General features: G+C 35.7%; 1 protein-coding gene across 3 annotated transcripts in view; it reads right to left on the minus strand.

Annotated features, from left to right (window-relative positions):
* Window positions 1–4000: 4000 nt before the first annotated feature.
* The window catches only part of LOC103464349 (uncharacterized), a 9995-nt gene continuing 627 nt past the window's right edge, over window positions 4001–13368 (minus strand). For 2 of the 3 annotated variants that reach the window (XM_017305048.1, XM_008408389.2), the window contains exons 2-6: window positions 10221–10329; window positions 8184–8555; window positions 7174–7457; window positions 5713–5840; window positions 4001–4395 (exon numbers count right to left, since the gene is read on the minus strand). In XM_017305048.1, coding sequence (XP_017160537.1) covers window positions 4191–4395; window positions 5713–5840; window positions 7174–7457; window positions 8184–8555; window positions 10221–10329 — 1098 coding nt within the window. In that variant the 3' untranslated portion in view covers window positions 4001–4190. Of the gene's footprint in view, window positions 4396–5712; window positions 5841–7173; window positions 7458–8183; window positions 8556–10220; window positions 10330–10407; window positions 10511–13368 lie in introns of those variants that run through there. The other variant, XM_008408388.2, reaches the window with a different exon arrangement.

Genomic DNA, 13368 nt, shown 5'->3' on the forward strand with positions numbered 1-13368 from the left:
CATTTGTGTAAATCTCCAGTAGCTGGTTATAGAGTGAACTCTTGACTTTTGCTGCGTTTGGTGAAAGAGGCGACTAATTCTCACATTTACGAGACGAATTAAGGAGTTGAGGTGAAACTTTTACACCTGGCTGTCGAGCTCAGTAATGGTAGTAGCATCATGCTTCTTTGTGATGAAAGGCTCGTTTTTGTGAAATCTGCTGTAGGATTTTGTTTTTAGGTTTTTATTTCTTTTGAATGGGACATGAAATTTTCATAGAAAATAGTTTTTAGAAACTACTTTAAGTACTTGATAAGAAAAGAAAATGTTTCATACTAATTATTCTACTCTTCGTGAAATAATTATGCGTTTCTTACATGAAAACACTTTGGAAAAAAACTGCTAAAGCTAGCATTTTCTAATTACCTTTACATTTTAAAGGGACAGTGTCATGTAAAATCAACTATTTTGAGCTGTGCATCATATGTTATTTTCTCATCAAAAACATACCTGGAGTGTTGCCTTGATTCTTTCATGCATGTTTGAGAAATCCTTTAATCTCTATGGCAACCATTCAGCTGTCCAAAGCACCTGGGTGGACTTAGCCCCGCCTTCGAGGCACAGCTCCTCCCCCACTAAGCTCCTTCAGACTAGCCAGCAGCAATTAGCAAACACCTGGTGGAACATCTGCTGAGCTCATTATAGAAGCTGCTTTTCAGCGTAACGCTGGTAAAAATATTAAAGGGTTAATAGAGGAGCCATGTTGGGATGACTTCCTGAAGAAAAAGCAGGAGTTTTTAAAGAGACAGAGACCCAATCGGAAGATGTTAAATTACAAAGTAAATTTTGTTTTAAGTCATATTTGATAAATTGAGCATTTGTTGTCATCTGAAGGTCACATAGTTACGTGATTGTGCTATAAAATGGAACTATGAGCCTGGAAAACACATAATGCTGCTCCTTTGAAACATTGCTGAATCCTTTAGTGTTTTTGGATAAAGTTATTAAGAGCCGTGTTGGTCAAAATGTGGCTCCGGAGCCACAGGTTGCAAACCTAGATGTTTGAAACTTGACCCGTCTAGATCCCAAACGGAACCAGACAGGCTAACATTAAGCTAAGATCTGTAGAGAAATGAGCCGTCTTGGTGGTAGAAAACCGATTTTTAAATGAAGCTGGTGTATCGCTTCAAAAACATTTATCCAAGAATAACAATGTTCTCTATATATTTGAGACTGTATGTATAATTTTGACTGTGTGAATCACAGAAAATCCAAAACAATTCCAAATTATTCACCTCATTGTTGCTTCTGTCATCCTGTCTTGGAAGTGAACGCTTCAGATGTTCTTTAAATCCCTGAAATAAGTGACCCGCCTGCGTACCACTGAAGAGTTCTGGTACCATGTGTAATTTTATGTAAAACTGACACCTTCTGGATGTCGTTCTGAAGGGAAGATACTCATCAGAAGCATCTTTTCTTCATTAATCTAGCTTCCAGATTAAATCAGGAATCTAAAACCAGACGAGGAGATCGCCTGGTGAGAGACTCAAACTGACAAAATTCTGCTTTGTGTGTTTTTAAAAAAAATAAGGATTCTGTTAAATTGGTTCTGTTCAGCTTGGAGCTCCTCTTGGTGTCAGTCGGGTCCGTTCTATGGAGCCCAGTTAAAATAAAACTGCAGAGAATCCTGGTAAACTGTATTCAACAGTAAAATGACAGTAAAAGTTTAAGCAGTTGAAGAGGAAATATTAAAATATGGAAGACATTTTATGCCAAAAAACAAATAATGGAAAAATAAACTTTTATTTTATATGTCAGTATGTTTTAAGCAGAGTTAAAATGTTTTGTCAGCTGTTTTATATCAAAACCAGAAATTTTAAGATAATTTTGTTTTATTTTTATGATTTACTGCATAAAGGAATTTTTGAGGAACTACCAGAAAGAGAACAAAATACTTTGAATTTTAAATTAACAAAATAAAAAGACCCCTGACTTTACCAGTTAACTTTCATGAGAATAATCAAGAATCAAGACGTTGAAAATGTTTTATTGCAATCATGAAATATGAATGTTTGTGGAGATAAATATTGCCTTAAAATAGGAATATAACCAAAGACCAAACTAATTTGAAAAGTAACCTCTCAGTTTGTAAATGTAAACAAAATCCATTTAAAAACACTTTTAATTACACATTTTTCTAAAAGTACCAGAATAGTAAATATGAGGATTAAACCAGACGCATAAAGGGAAGATGATCACTGCTGCATGTTTCAGCTCTTTAACCACAACCTGTGTATGTTTTTAAATGCTAAACTGTCTTAATATGTTTAATGTTTAAGGCTTTTTGTTGACTATGTCAGTTAAACTGAAAAATGAAGTGTCCTTATTGAACAATTAAAGAACCTGAGCACCAAGCAACACTTGTAGGTTTACTGGCAGTCTACTTATAGCCACATGGATGGGAATGATGCTTAAAACCACTGCAAAATTAAAAAAGTTCAGGCTGTATGACATGTTGTAATAAACATCCACGAACAACTAACAATGAACAGCAATAACAAATAAAAATAAGTTGATATTAAGTCGTCTTGTGCTGATGGTGTTTTGTAATGTTTTTTTTTCTTTCTGTTAAAACATTACTATGTTTTAACTACATCTGCATTTCAAAGTGATTGTTGGCCTTTTAACATTATTTTAAATTAATTTCACATTTAAAATGTTTTTTTTTTTTTTAGCCTTTACCATATTGGCCGACAGTTGGGGAACTCGAAAAGTTTTTATATTTGTGAAAAACTTAATAATCTTGAATTTATTTAGAGGCTCGGACTCTGCAGATTGAGTTTTGTACATAAGAATGTAAAATGAAAAACCAACAGATTGTATAAGGATGTACAATCCATATTTTGTTATTAAAACATGTCTTACTAAACAGAATAATTAACGACTCCTGGTATTTACTTTCCCCAGTTTTTTTATTTGACTTTCTGAAGAGAGAGAGAGAAAAAAGGGAATTTGCGCCCCCTTGTGGGCGATTGGTAGACCGCAATCATTCAATTTAAGAATTAAAAAAACATCTTTTTTTTAATGTGGATTAAATTGTTGAGAATTTCTTATAAATATTTTCAGAATACTTATTTTATACTTCATTCCTGCTAACAACATAGTCGGTAGAGTTGTGGGATTCTGCATATTTTGATATCAATCCGATACCAATACTTATTATCTAAGGCTGTTTTAAAATCAAACTTGTGAAATTAAGGTGTTTTGTGTTTTTTTTTCCTTTTTGTGTTTTTGTGGTTGGATTTTGTTAAAACTTGCGACAGAATTTAGAAAGAGTTTTCCACAAAATTCTTTAACTTGTGTGAATTATTTTATAAATGAACAAACTGCAACAAATATATAATTTCAGAGAAAAATATATTTTTGCTGTAAAATATATTTTACAGTTTTGCAAAACAAAAATAAAATGAAATTTCAAGAGGGAATCTAAAACTAAATTATTGATCTTATCAAGCTAGCATTGATACTTATGGGAAATTAGAATCAATATTTTGGATCAACTCCAATAGTCTGAGCAAGGATTGAAGTTCAAGTCCAAAAACTGGAATGAAATCTATGAAATAAATTAAGATTAATGTGTTAAAGTCTCTGGTCTAAAAATATTTGTATCAATTTTGAAAGCTGAAAAAACTTCTGTAAACATGAGTTATTTTAAATCAAAATGTTTACATTGCAATGTCACTGATGAAACGCACAATGATTTTTCTTTTTCCAGAATGGGATCTATTCATGCAAGAACCGTCACTGTGAATGTTCAAACTGAATTTTAACAGCTCATTTCTGCAGGATAATCATTTCATGGCCATAACAAAAGGAAGCTGCGCTGGTGATTATGAGAAAATGTCATCTAACGTTACCAGTTTTTTTCTGTTCACACAGATTGCTATAAACTTCTGGTTTTATTTTAACCAGAAGTGCATAATGTTATTCTGTATGGAACAAAATTCACCAACATGCAACATTTCATTAGAAATCACTTTATTGTAGTTTAAAGTTAAAATGAATTACAAGTGAAGGAAAATAAACTATTAAACCCATAATGTGATTTTGAGAATATTTTTGATCAGTGCAAATGTTAATTGATTAATCTTCATGGTAATTAAATGTTCAGATAGAAAGGTCAAAAAGGTATAACATGATTTCACTGAACATTACATTTCTTTCTTCCATTGCTCTCTTTTGCGCTCCTCAAAGAGGAAAACCTTCCTGTGCTTGTATCCTCCCTTCAGGTGATTTCTTTGTCCCAACTTGCGGTTTGATTTTCTCATCTGCAGCTCATAACCGTCCTCCAGCAGCGTCCTGCCTGTCTGAGAGTAGCTGATGTAGGACCAGCTGAGTACAGAACCCTGGTAGAACCTAAAATCAAAAGAACAAACTTGATGTGTGCATCTAAAGGCTTTACATTTATTAGTACGTGTTTAAAATAATATGAAATATAAATATGCATTTTGTAAGTATTTGTTGGTAAAAAAATTCAATAACCTCTTTTTGTTCGTAATGGAAACTTGTCTTACAATGTACAGAAAATCTTTGGGGTTTAAAAATGGTGAAAGATGTTGAGATATAGAAGCAGCATTCAGCTTCTACGCACCACAAATCTGGAACAAACTTCCAGCAAAACTGCAAAACAACTGAAACACTGAGTTGCTTTTGAGCCATAATAATTTATCAACAAATTCTACGTGTTTTGGTGATTTTGATGATGGCCACCGTCAAAATGTAAATTTTTTCAGTCTTACTGGTTTTCAATTGTGGACTGTATGTTTTTATGTAAAGCACTTTGAACTGCAATGCTGCTGAAATGTGCTATACAAATAAACTTGATATATATTTTAAAATTTAGACAAAAAAAGAAATTAGTATTTTAAAATTGTGGCATAAGAAATCAGAATAAAAAAAAATATAACCTTGAAATTTCAATTGTTTGTTCAATTTAAGTTTTTTATTTTTCTTCAACTCATTACCCAACCTGGTTCACTCAAAAGCTTATATTGTTACATATATTTAGGTATTTGTATTAGTTTCCATTCATTTCAGTACCTGCATTTATCCATCTATTTTTATTAACCATTATCAGTATATTCCTAACCTGAACTTTAACCAAAACGTGATTCACATCGTACCTCTAACCCAGTGGTATCCAAACTTCTTGTCACATGGGCCAAAATTAGCAAGCTGGAAGTATTCAGGGGCCAGATGTATTTTTCCTCCATTAAATAAACTAATTTTATTGTGAATTACTGTTTTTATTTGCCAAGCAATAAATTAAACACCTGGTATCTTAGTCAAACAAAAGTGGTCCGATGGTCTGAATGGAACTAGAACAAGGTCCAATCAAGCTATATAAACAAGTACACACACACACACACACACACACACGTTTGCGTGGCTAGCTTTGTGGGGACTTTCCATTGTCTTCCATTAATTTCTACAACCTAAACCTTATCCTAACCCTAACCAAAACTCAATTCACACCTTAGTCCTAAATCTAACCCTTGACCAGCATTTCCCCTTGTGGGGATCAGGCTTCGGTCCCCACAAGGAGGAGAGGGTCCCCACAATGTATGTGTCAGGAAAATGGTTCCCACAAGGTATTGCAAACAAGCGCGCACACACACACACACACACACACACACACACACACACACACACACACACACACACAGAGCATACCCGTAGCCACCGTTGCTCATGTAGTAGAGGACTTCTTGATAACGGAGAGGATAATCCCACACCTGGACATCAGTGATCTGACCTTCAAAGTTTGAAAAATCCATCACACGCTCACCTGACCACACGTACTGAAGACGCACACACACACACACACACACACACACACACACACACACACACACACACACACACAGAGAGGATCATTTCAGGGAGAAAATTAAGAAACTCATTGAGCTTTGCATTAAAATGCATGTGTGTGTACATATGCAGCCTAATAAATTACAAATGTAAAGTTTATTTCAATAATTCAAAACAATCAAAGGTTTCACTCCCTTTCACTGTTTTCCACTTTATTTTTTACAGATTTGTTTCATAATTGAATTGAGTAAATTAAAATAAAAAAATATATATTTACATAAGACATTTATAAAAGATGTAAATCTCTTCATTTCAGGCCACATAACATCATGGACGTCCTTAAAGGGACAGTAAACTTAAAATATTATAGTTTTCTCTGTTTAGTGCAAATTTAAATGTTTTCATTTTTAACATTTTATTCAACATTGATGTAATTTAGTCCTTTACAAATACAACTGATTTAATTTGACTGATAAAATATTTTTCTAGAGTTTAGATGAGAAGGCCACATAAACAGCTATGATAGGCCGGATTTGGCCAGCGGGCCTCCAGTTTGACACCTGCAATGCAAAAACACAAACTGTTACTGAGTATTTTTGTTTAGTTTCTAGTGCAAATGCCTTTTTACACTTAAAGTAGACAAAACTAACTCACAAGCAACTTTTCAGCAAGATACAGTAGCTTGTTTTAAGTCTAATTCTTGAATATCCATAAAAAGAACAGTTTTTTTTTTTTTTTTTTTTTTACTTATGGGACAAATTTCCTGTTATAAATGAAAGTAGCCTCTATAGTTTAAAGCTGTGCACTTTAATCAATGAATATATTTTAGAAATCTATTGAGTGATGTCTTTATGACTATCACTGCTCAATATTTATTGTTGCCTGTTTTTATTAGTATTGTTTTTATTTTTATTGTTGTGTTTCTGCCCTTTGGAGATCAAAAAAGTATTAAGTATCTATATAAAAATCTGGCAGTGGAGCTAATACATTTTTTGTCAATATTTAAGAATCACCGACTTAAAAACAAGCTGGTATATGTTGCCAAAACATTACATGTAAAGTTAGTTTTGCCCTATGGAGTGTATTAAGATATTTACACTAGAAACACAACAAAACTACTTTCTAAGTTTTTACAGTATGTGGTTTAATCTATGAAGAATTTTAAGAAAAAAAAAAACTCAAATCTATTTATCTATTTTAGAGTAGATGAAACAAAATGTGGAAAAAGTGAAGGGATGTGAAAACAGTCATACGGGTGCTAGCAGTCATATCTTCAGATCACTGCAGACAATAAATCAGAGATGTTGTTCATTCTGATCTCACCTGGTTATTCAGCAGCTTCCTGCTGCTCATGTTTGAGTCTCTGAACATCTGAACTACAGCCTTCGTGTTGTCCACAGTGAAGCAGATGCTGGTCCACATGTTGGGTGTCAGATAAGGCCACAGTTTTAAGTAAGGTTGCAGGTAAACTCTGTTGTAATTGTTGAAGGTCAGCATGTATGATTGGGCTGTACCAATCTCCAGCCTCAGATACTGGCTGGATGGGCTGAGGGTGAAGATGGAGCCACTCCGAGAGTCTGTGATGTACCGCAAACACACTGACACACCTGCAGGGGGCGCACCAGGACAGAGGAGCTCAAAAATAGATGTAACTGGGTTGTAAATAAAGAATAAATGAATGAAAAACAAAAAATATATATATAGAGAGAGAAGGTTAAATTTCAGTGATGCAACATTATAAAGAGTATCTGAAACAACAACAAAAAAGGAAAACATGATTTAAAATGGTTGTTTTTATTATTCTGCCTCTCCAGAGCTGCTATTCTGCACATCTTATGCTAACAGCAGGTCTTGATGCTCGATTCAGATTTCACATAGTTTGCTGAAATCCGCTTTTTTACTCATTAGAAGAGACTTACAACCTCGTAGCAACCCGCATGCGCCGAAGAAGAAGGTTGACGTCACACAGAGCACCGTTTACGGAAATAACAATGGACGCCGCCGACTGTGGGTCGGTTTTAAAGTTGACCAGGGGGGACTGTCATGATGCGCTTCATTGACTTCTTTTATAATTTCATAATTATGGTTTTCGACCATTGGTTACATCCAATTTTACCGCGTCTGGCTTCTGCTAATGCAGAATTAAATGCATTAACTAAGATGCATTAACTAAAATGTCATAATACATACTTACAAAAAGCAAACTGAGCTAGGAAAAAGAAAGAAAAATCAATAGCCCTGCTAACTTTATTCTTTGTTGAAGTTTTTCACCTTAATGAGCAGGAACAGAGAATATCAGCAAAGCCTCAGTGATTATTTGTGGAGGAACTCACCTCTAGTGGAAGGAGCTGTGGACCATGGGTACGGAGTGGGGGTCCATGGGTACTTAGTGGTGTACCGTGGGTACTTAGTGGTGGACCATGGGTACTTAGTGGTGGACCATGGGTACTTAGTGGTGGACCATGGGTACTTAGTGGTGGGCCATGGGTACGGAGTGGTGGTGCGGGTGATAGATTTAGTGGCGGGGGCATGTGTGCCTGTGTTGGTTTGGGTGTAACTGGGTGTGGAGGTGGAGTAGGCATAACCTCTGGTTTGGTATGGCGTAGAAGCCACCCAGGGGGGATGTTCGTAAGGTGAATAGAAGACCAATCTTCCGTAACTGGACAAAGTGAACATCTTCCCGCTCAGACTGACTCCAGAACCACCTGAGGTAGAAAGCATAACCAGACAGCATCAGAATGAGATAAAATCCTGATTCTTACTCAGTATTTCAGAGGATGATTGTTGTTTAACAGAACTGCACAACAGGAGGGCATTGAAAAAGTCTTTATACAACATTTTCAGAGTTTTATCATGTTCCAACCTTTCACAGACATGCCTGGGGCATGTCTTTATTTTCAGTACTTCGGGTTGTAATGAGGTCTTTTCAGGTCCTAATGCTGGAAAACTCCAAGAAAATGGTTCCTGTCACATTTTAGCAGATGTAGGATTTATTTATTTTTTTTGTCTTTGGTAAAAAACCACAAGCACATTTCTACTGCTAGTCCTAGACTAACTTGTTTGTTTGGGTTATAATTACTAAGAATGTCATGCATTGTAGTCCACTTCCTGGTTTTGGAGCAGTCTTTGATTCGCTTGTTGTTCACATACGCATTCAAACAGCGCCAGAGTTAATTTCAACTGAACAGAGACCGAGGTTTGTAGGCGGACCAGAGTTCACTTTTTCGGTCCACATCAGAGTCAGATAATGCATTCAAAACGAACCGGCAACAATCTGCACCTGTTTTGCTTGCAAGGCATAGTTCACTTGCAAGAAATTACAATGTGAAACCAAAAATGTCTGCCTTAGGTCCAGATCAAAGAATTTCCTGGAGAGGATACACCCTAAAAAACACAACATCTTACCAAATAGTTTTTGTTTAGTTTAGTTTAGTTTCTAGTTCAATATGTCTTAGCACACTTGAAATAAGACAAAATTAACTAGTAAGTAACTTTTCTGTTTTAGTAGAGTAAATATCTGCACTGGCAGGAATTTATTAACTTAAATATGAACCATGTAGTGTCAGCAGGTCTTCAAAGAGCTGCTCACTTGTTTTTCTCAGAAACGGAGCTAAAAAACTGAGGCAGCGTTCAGTTTCTATTCTTTCAATAGAAACTCAATGAAAACCTGAGAAGTTCAGAAACTGTTAGAACTGAAAACCTTTTAGTTTCATTCAGCTTCTGATCAGAGTTTCTCACAAATTAACTGTTTACTTGATTGAACTGAGGCATGAACTTTAACTTTATGTTTTTATTCTGGATTTCAGGGTTTATTTTGATTCCTAATGTTTACATTAGGAATCAATGTATTACTGTAAGTTTTAATGTTTACATTAGGAATCAAAATCCTATTAGTGTGTGTGAATTTCTTGCATATGAAACATGCAACTAGAGGAGTCAAGACCGAACAATATGAGCTTTACTCAATAATATATAGAATGCTTATGCAATACTTTGACTTTCACATAAAACCCCTAATAAATATACTAAAGTTTGTGGTTGTGAAACAATAAGATGTGGGAAACTATGCCAATATATATATTTTAAAAATTGTAAAAATTAAATTGAAAATTACTTTGTATATGAAATCGCTGAGACAAATGTTGACCAAATGTAAACAAAAACAGGAAATTTGCAGAAGGAGAAAAAGGTCATATTTCTATAAAATGATTCAAACTAACAAAAACCTGTAATTTCAGGAACTGAGTCGGTCATTTGTTCACTTTCCATCATTTTAAAAAGAAGAAGTGAACTAATTTAGCAAATTCTGCAAATGCAGAATTTGCAGAATTAGTATAATTTAGGGACATCTGTGTCCTTAAGGCTCTTACCTGTGGTGGGGTCTGGCCAAGCATGCAGTGACCTTTCGGTGAAGGTCATCAGTGTCACCATCAAGAAGAAAAGCAGCTTCATCTTCACACTCAGCCGATCTGTCGACGTCTGCAGGGAAAAATGCAATCAGTGAGAATAAATAATCTCCGCCTGCAGCTTCTCAGAGCTGAACGTCGGCTTGTTTACTTTCACTTCCTGCTTCAGAGTCAGCAGCCTCTCTAAGTTTCATTTCTCCGGTTTAGTCTCTGCAGGGGAACCTCCTGTTGTCCCCCTGCAGCCTGGCTGGTTCAGATAAACAGTTGCAGAATAACATTGTAACAGGAAACCTGGAGAAAACCAGCTCACATGGTTTGCATGTTGAAAACCATGTGACATTCTGGCTGGGATCTTTATAAACCACAAACCCGCCACAATCTGTGCAGAGGTCAGATTGCTTCAACTATATGTTTGTGGTCCAGAAATTTATCTTCCAGGACATGAAATGAATGAAAGCAACTGGTTTGCTAAATAGAAGTGAAGTCTGCGTCTGTCCAGCTGTTGTACGTCTACAGCTAACATCCCAAACTTCCTCTTTTGTATGCAAATCAGGACGACTGCTGCTGATTAAACAGTTTTATGATCATTTTATCAGAAGGTGTGAAAACTCAGGCATTTGATCCAAGAAGCCAACTCCTGCAAGGACATTTACAGTCACTGTTCTGCTGTTTGTTAAAACCTCAAAAGGAAGGAGCCCTGCACGGAAAAACTGAGTGAAAACAAACTTTAAATAATCTTTGCTACAAACAGAACTGCCTAAGTCCAGAAAAAAATGCTTTTCTTCTGTGCACTCAGATTTTAGATTTTATTGTTTTGAGCCTGTGAAGGAGGCAACACAAAACAAGCAACACAAACAATCAAACTGAAATCAACAATTTCACCAAAAACAGGTTTGGTGCTCCTAATTATAATCTATGAGTGGCACCTGTCTACCCATGTCTAATGTTGTTTGTTGTTCTTTTTCAATGTACTGAAACTAACTTTGTTGTGCTTCTTACAACGATAAGTAAAGGTGATTCTGTCACTTCGAACAACAGTGACAGATGTGAGGAAAAAGCCAAACAATTCCTGTCCAAAGTGATTCAGGAGCCAGGAAAAAGTGAAGTCCGCATGAACCTTGCTCTCCTTCAGCACATCCCAAAAACATCCCAAACTTCCTCTTTTGTATGCAAATTACAAAAGGCCCTGACTTTTGGTGAAAGGGTTTAAGCTTTTCTGAAATGGGAAAACAACCAAGGTATGTTGCTTTCTGAATAATATGATATCTGATATATCTAAATGCTGACAATTATTTATGAACGCTCAACAGTTGAAAATCGGATCATCACACCGGAGCTCTTGATGTTGCCAAGTAGCACCCAGAAATGTTGAAAGATGATTTAATTCACCTGTTGAACAGAATCAAAGTGTTTATCAGTGGACCGATGGCTCTACATGGAGATGAGAGATACAGCAGCCTGTTTATGATTAATGAAGGCCTGAAAAAACAGGTACTGCTAGTTCAGCAAACTCTGTTGACTTTGGCAGCGTAAACTTCTTTTTTCAAACCAGACGGACTCTGTCTTATCGTGCTGCCTTGAACAGGTTAGAAAAGATCTAAACCATGTTTTAGATGAGATCGTGGTCTGTTCAGTTCTGCCTGGTTTGAGCTGTTTTAGGGCCTCTTGTCACTTTAAATAACCTGCTGCTGGCGGCGCACACAAATTCAACGTTTACACTTGCACTTGGAAAATGGCTGGAAAGAGATGTGCAATCATACAACCTTACATCTTTGAAAAGCAGAAGTAGAGCCTCTTGCACAATCAACAAGAATGTAGCAAGTTGTTTCTGGATGGTTAGTCATCAACAAAATGCGTTTAGAAGTACGTTTTATTGTACTTTTATTGTACAAAAAGTGAATTTTGCATTATGCATTCCCAAATAAATCTGATCTAAGTTTTTTCCATCCAACATTTCTTCACTTTGAATCAGACACAAAGAGTTTCTGCAGAAAACACAGAGAAATCATTCTGCACATTAAATCTGTATGCTACGATCAAATATAACAAATGTAGAGAAAATGACACAATTCCACCAAGTCAACCATGAAAACTTAGAAGAAGAAATTATAAATCACTGAAGCTCCTACTCTTACTGTCTTGATTTCCAACAAACCATGTAGTTTGATAGACAAATTTTAGTTGAAGAGGCTGCATAGATTTATGTGGAAATAATGTTTTTCAATGTTCTGTCAGAAACATTTTTATCTGTGTCTGATATGATCAGACCACGTGTCAAACTCAAGACCTGTGGGCCAAATCTGGCCCGCCGTAGCTTTTTATGTGGCCCTCTAGATTCCAGACTAAACACTAAATCTGCTTAAATATTATGTTATCAATCAAGTCAGTGCAGTTTTTATCTGTTTAATGCCAAATCATAGCAATCAGTCCCTCCAGTTTCTTGAGAATTATCATGGACATCGAAGTACAACAACCAAATCCCAGCAAAATAACCAAATCCCAGCACTTCACATAAATGGGAATTCACTGCAGAATTTTCTTATTACTTGTACTAAACAGCTGCCTCAGTCTTTAGTGATGTCAGATTGTAGACCATGATCTATACGGCGAGTAATAACAAGTCATCATAAATGAGTGCAAATATTTCCAAATTAATACCACAAACACTTTGATTTTTATTATAAAAAACATTAACAGTATCACAAAATCCTGGAAGAACTGGAAAGATGTTTAATAATGTTATTTAATTTTAAGAATTTATTGATATTTTAACAGTTTCTGAACAGGTTTTATCAGTATATTCTGGCACAACCGGCCCTTTAATAAGAGCATTCATGATCTTGATTTGGCCCAAAGATCATTTGGGCCAAATGAGTTCCGCACTCCTGATCCAGACCAACCTGGTTGTGTCACACCTGCCAACAAACACAAGAGAGAGGCAGAGCAAACTGCATCACTTCCTGCTCCGCGTTCAAACAAACAGGAAGCGGAAGATTTTTCAAAATGAAACAGAAGATGGCGCGGCTTCAGAATTGATTTATCTCAAGTTTTCATTACTTTCAAGGGCTGAGAAAAATTATTACGTCATTTTTAAGTATTTATAACATTAATG

Source organism: Poecilia reticulata, linkage group LG5 (assembly GCF_000633615.1).
Source record: "Poecilia reticulata strain Guanapo linkage group LG5, Guppy_female_1.0+MT, whole genome shotgun sequence".
Taxonomy (NCBI): Eukaryota; Metazoa; Chordata; class Actinopteri; order Cyprinodontiformes; family Poeciliidae; genus Poecilia; species Poecilia reticulata.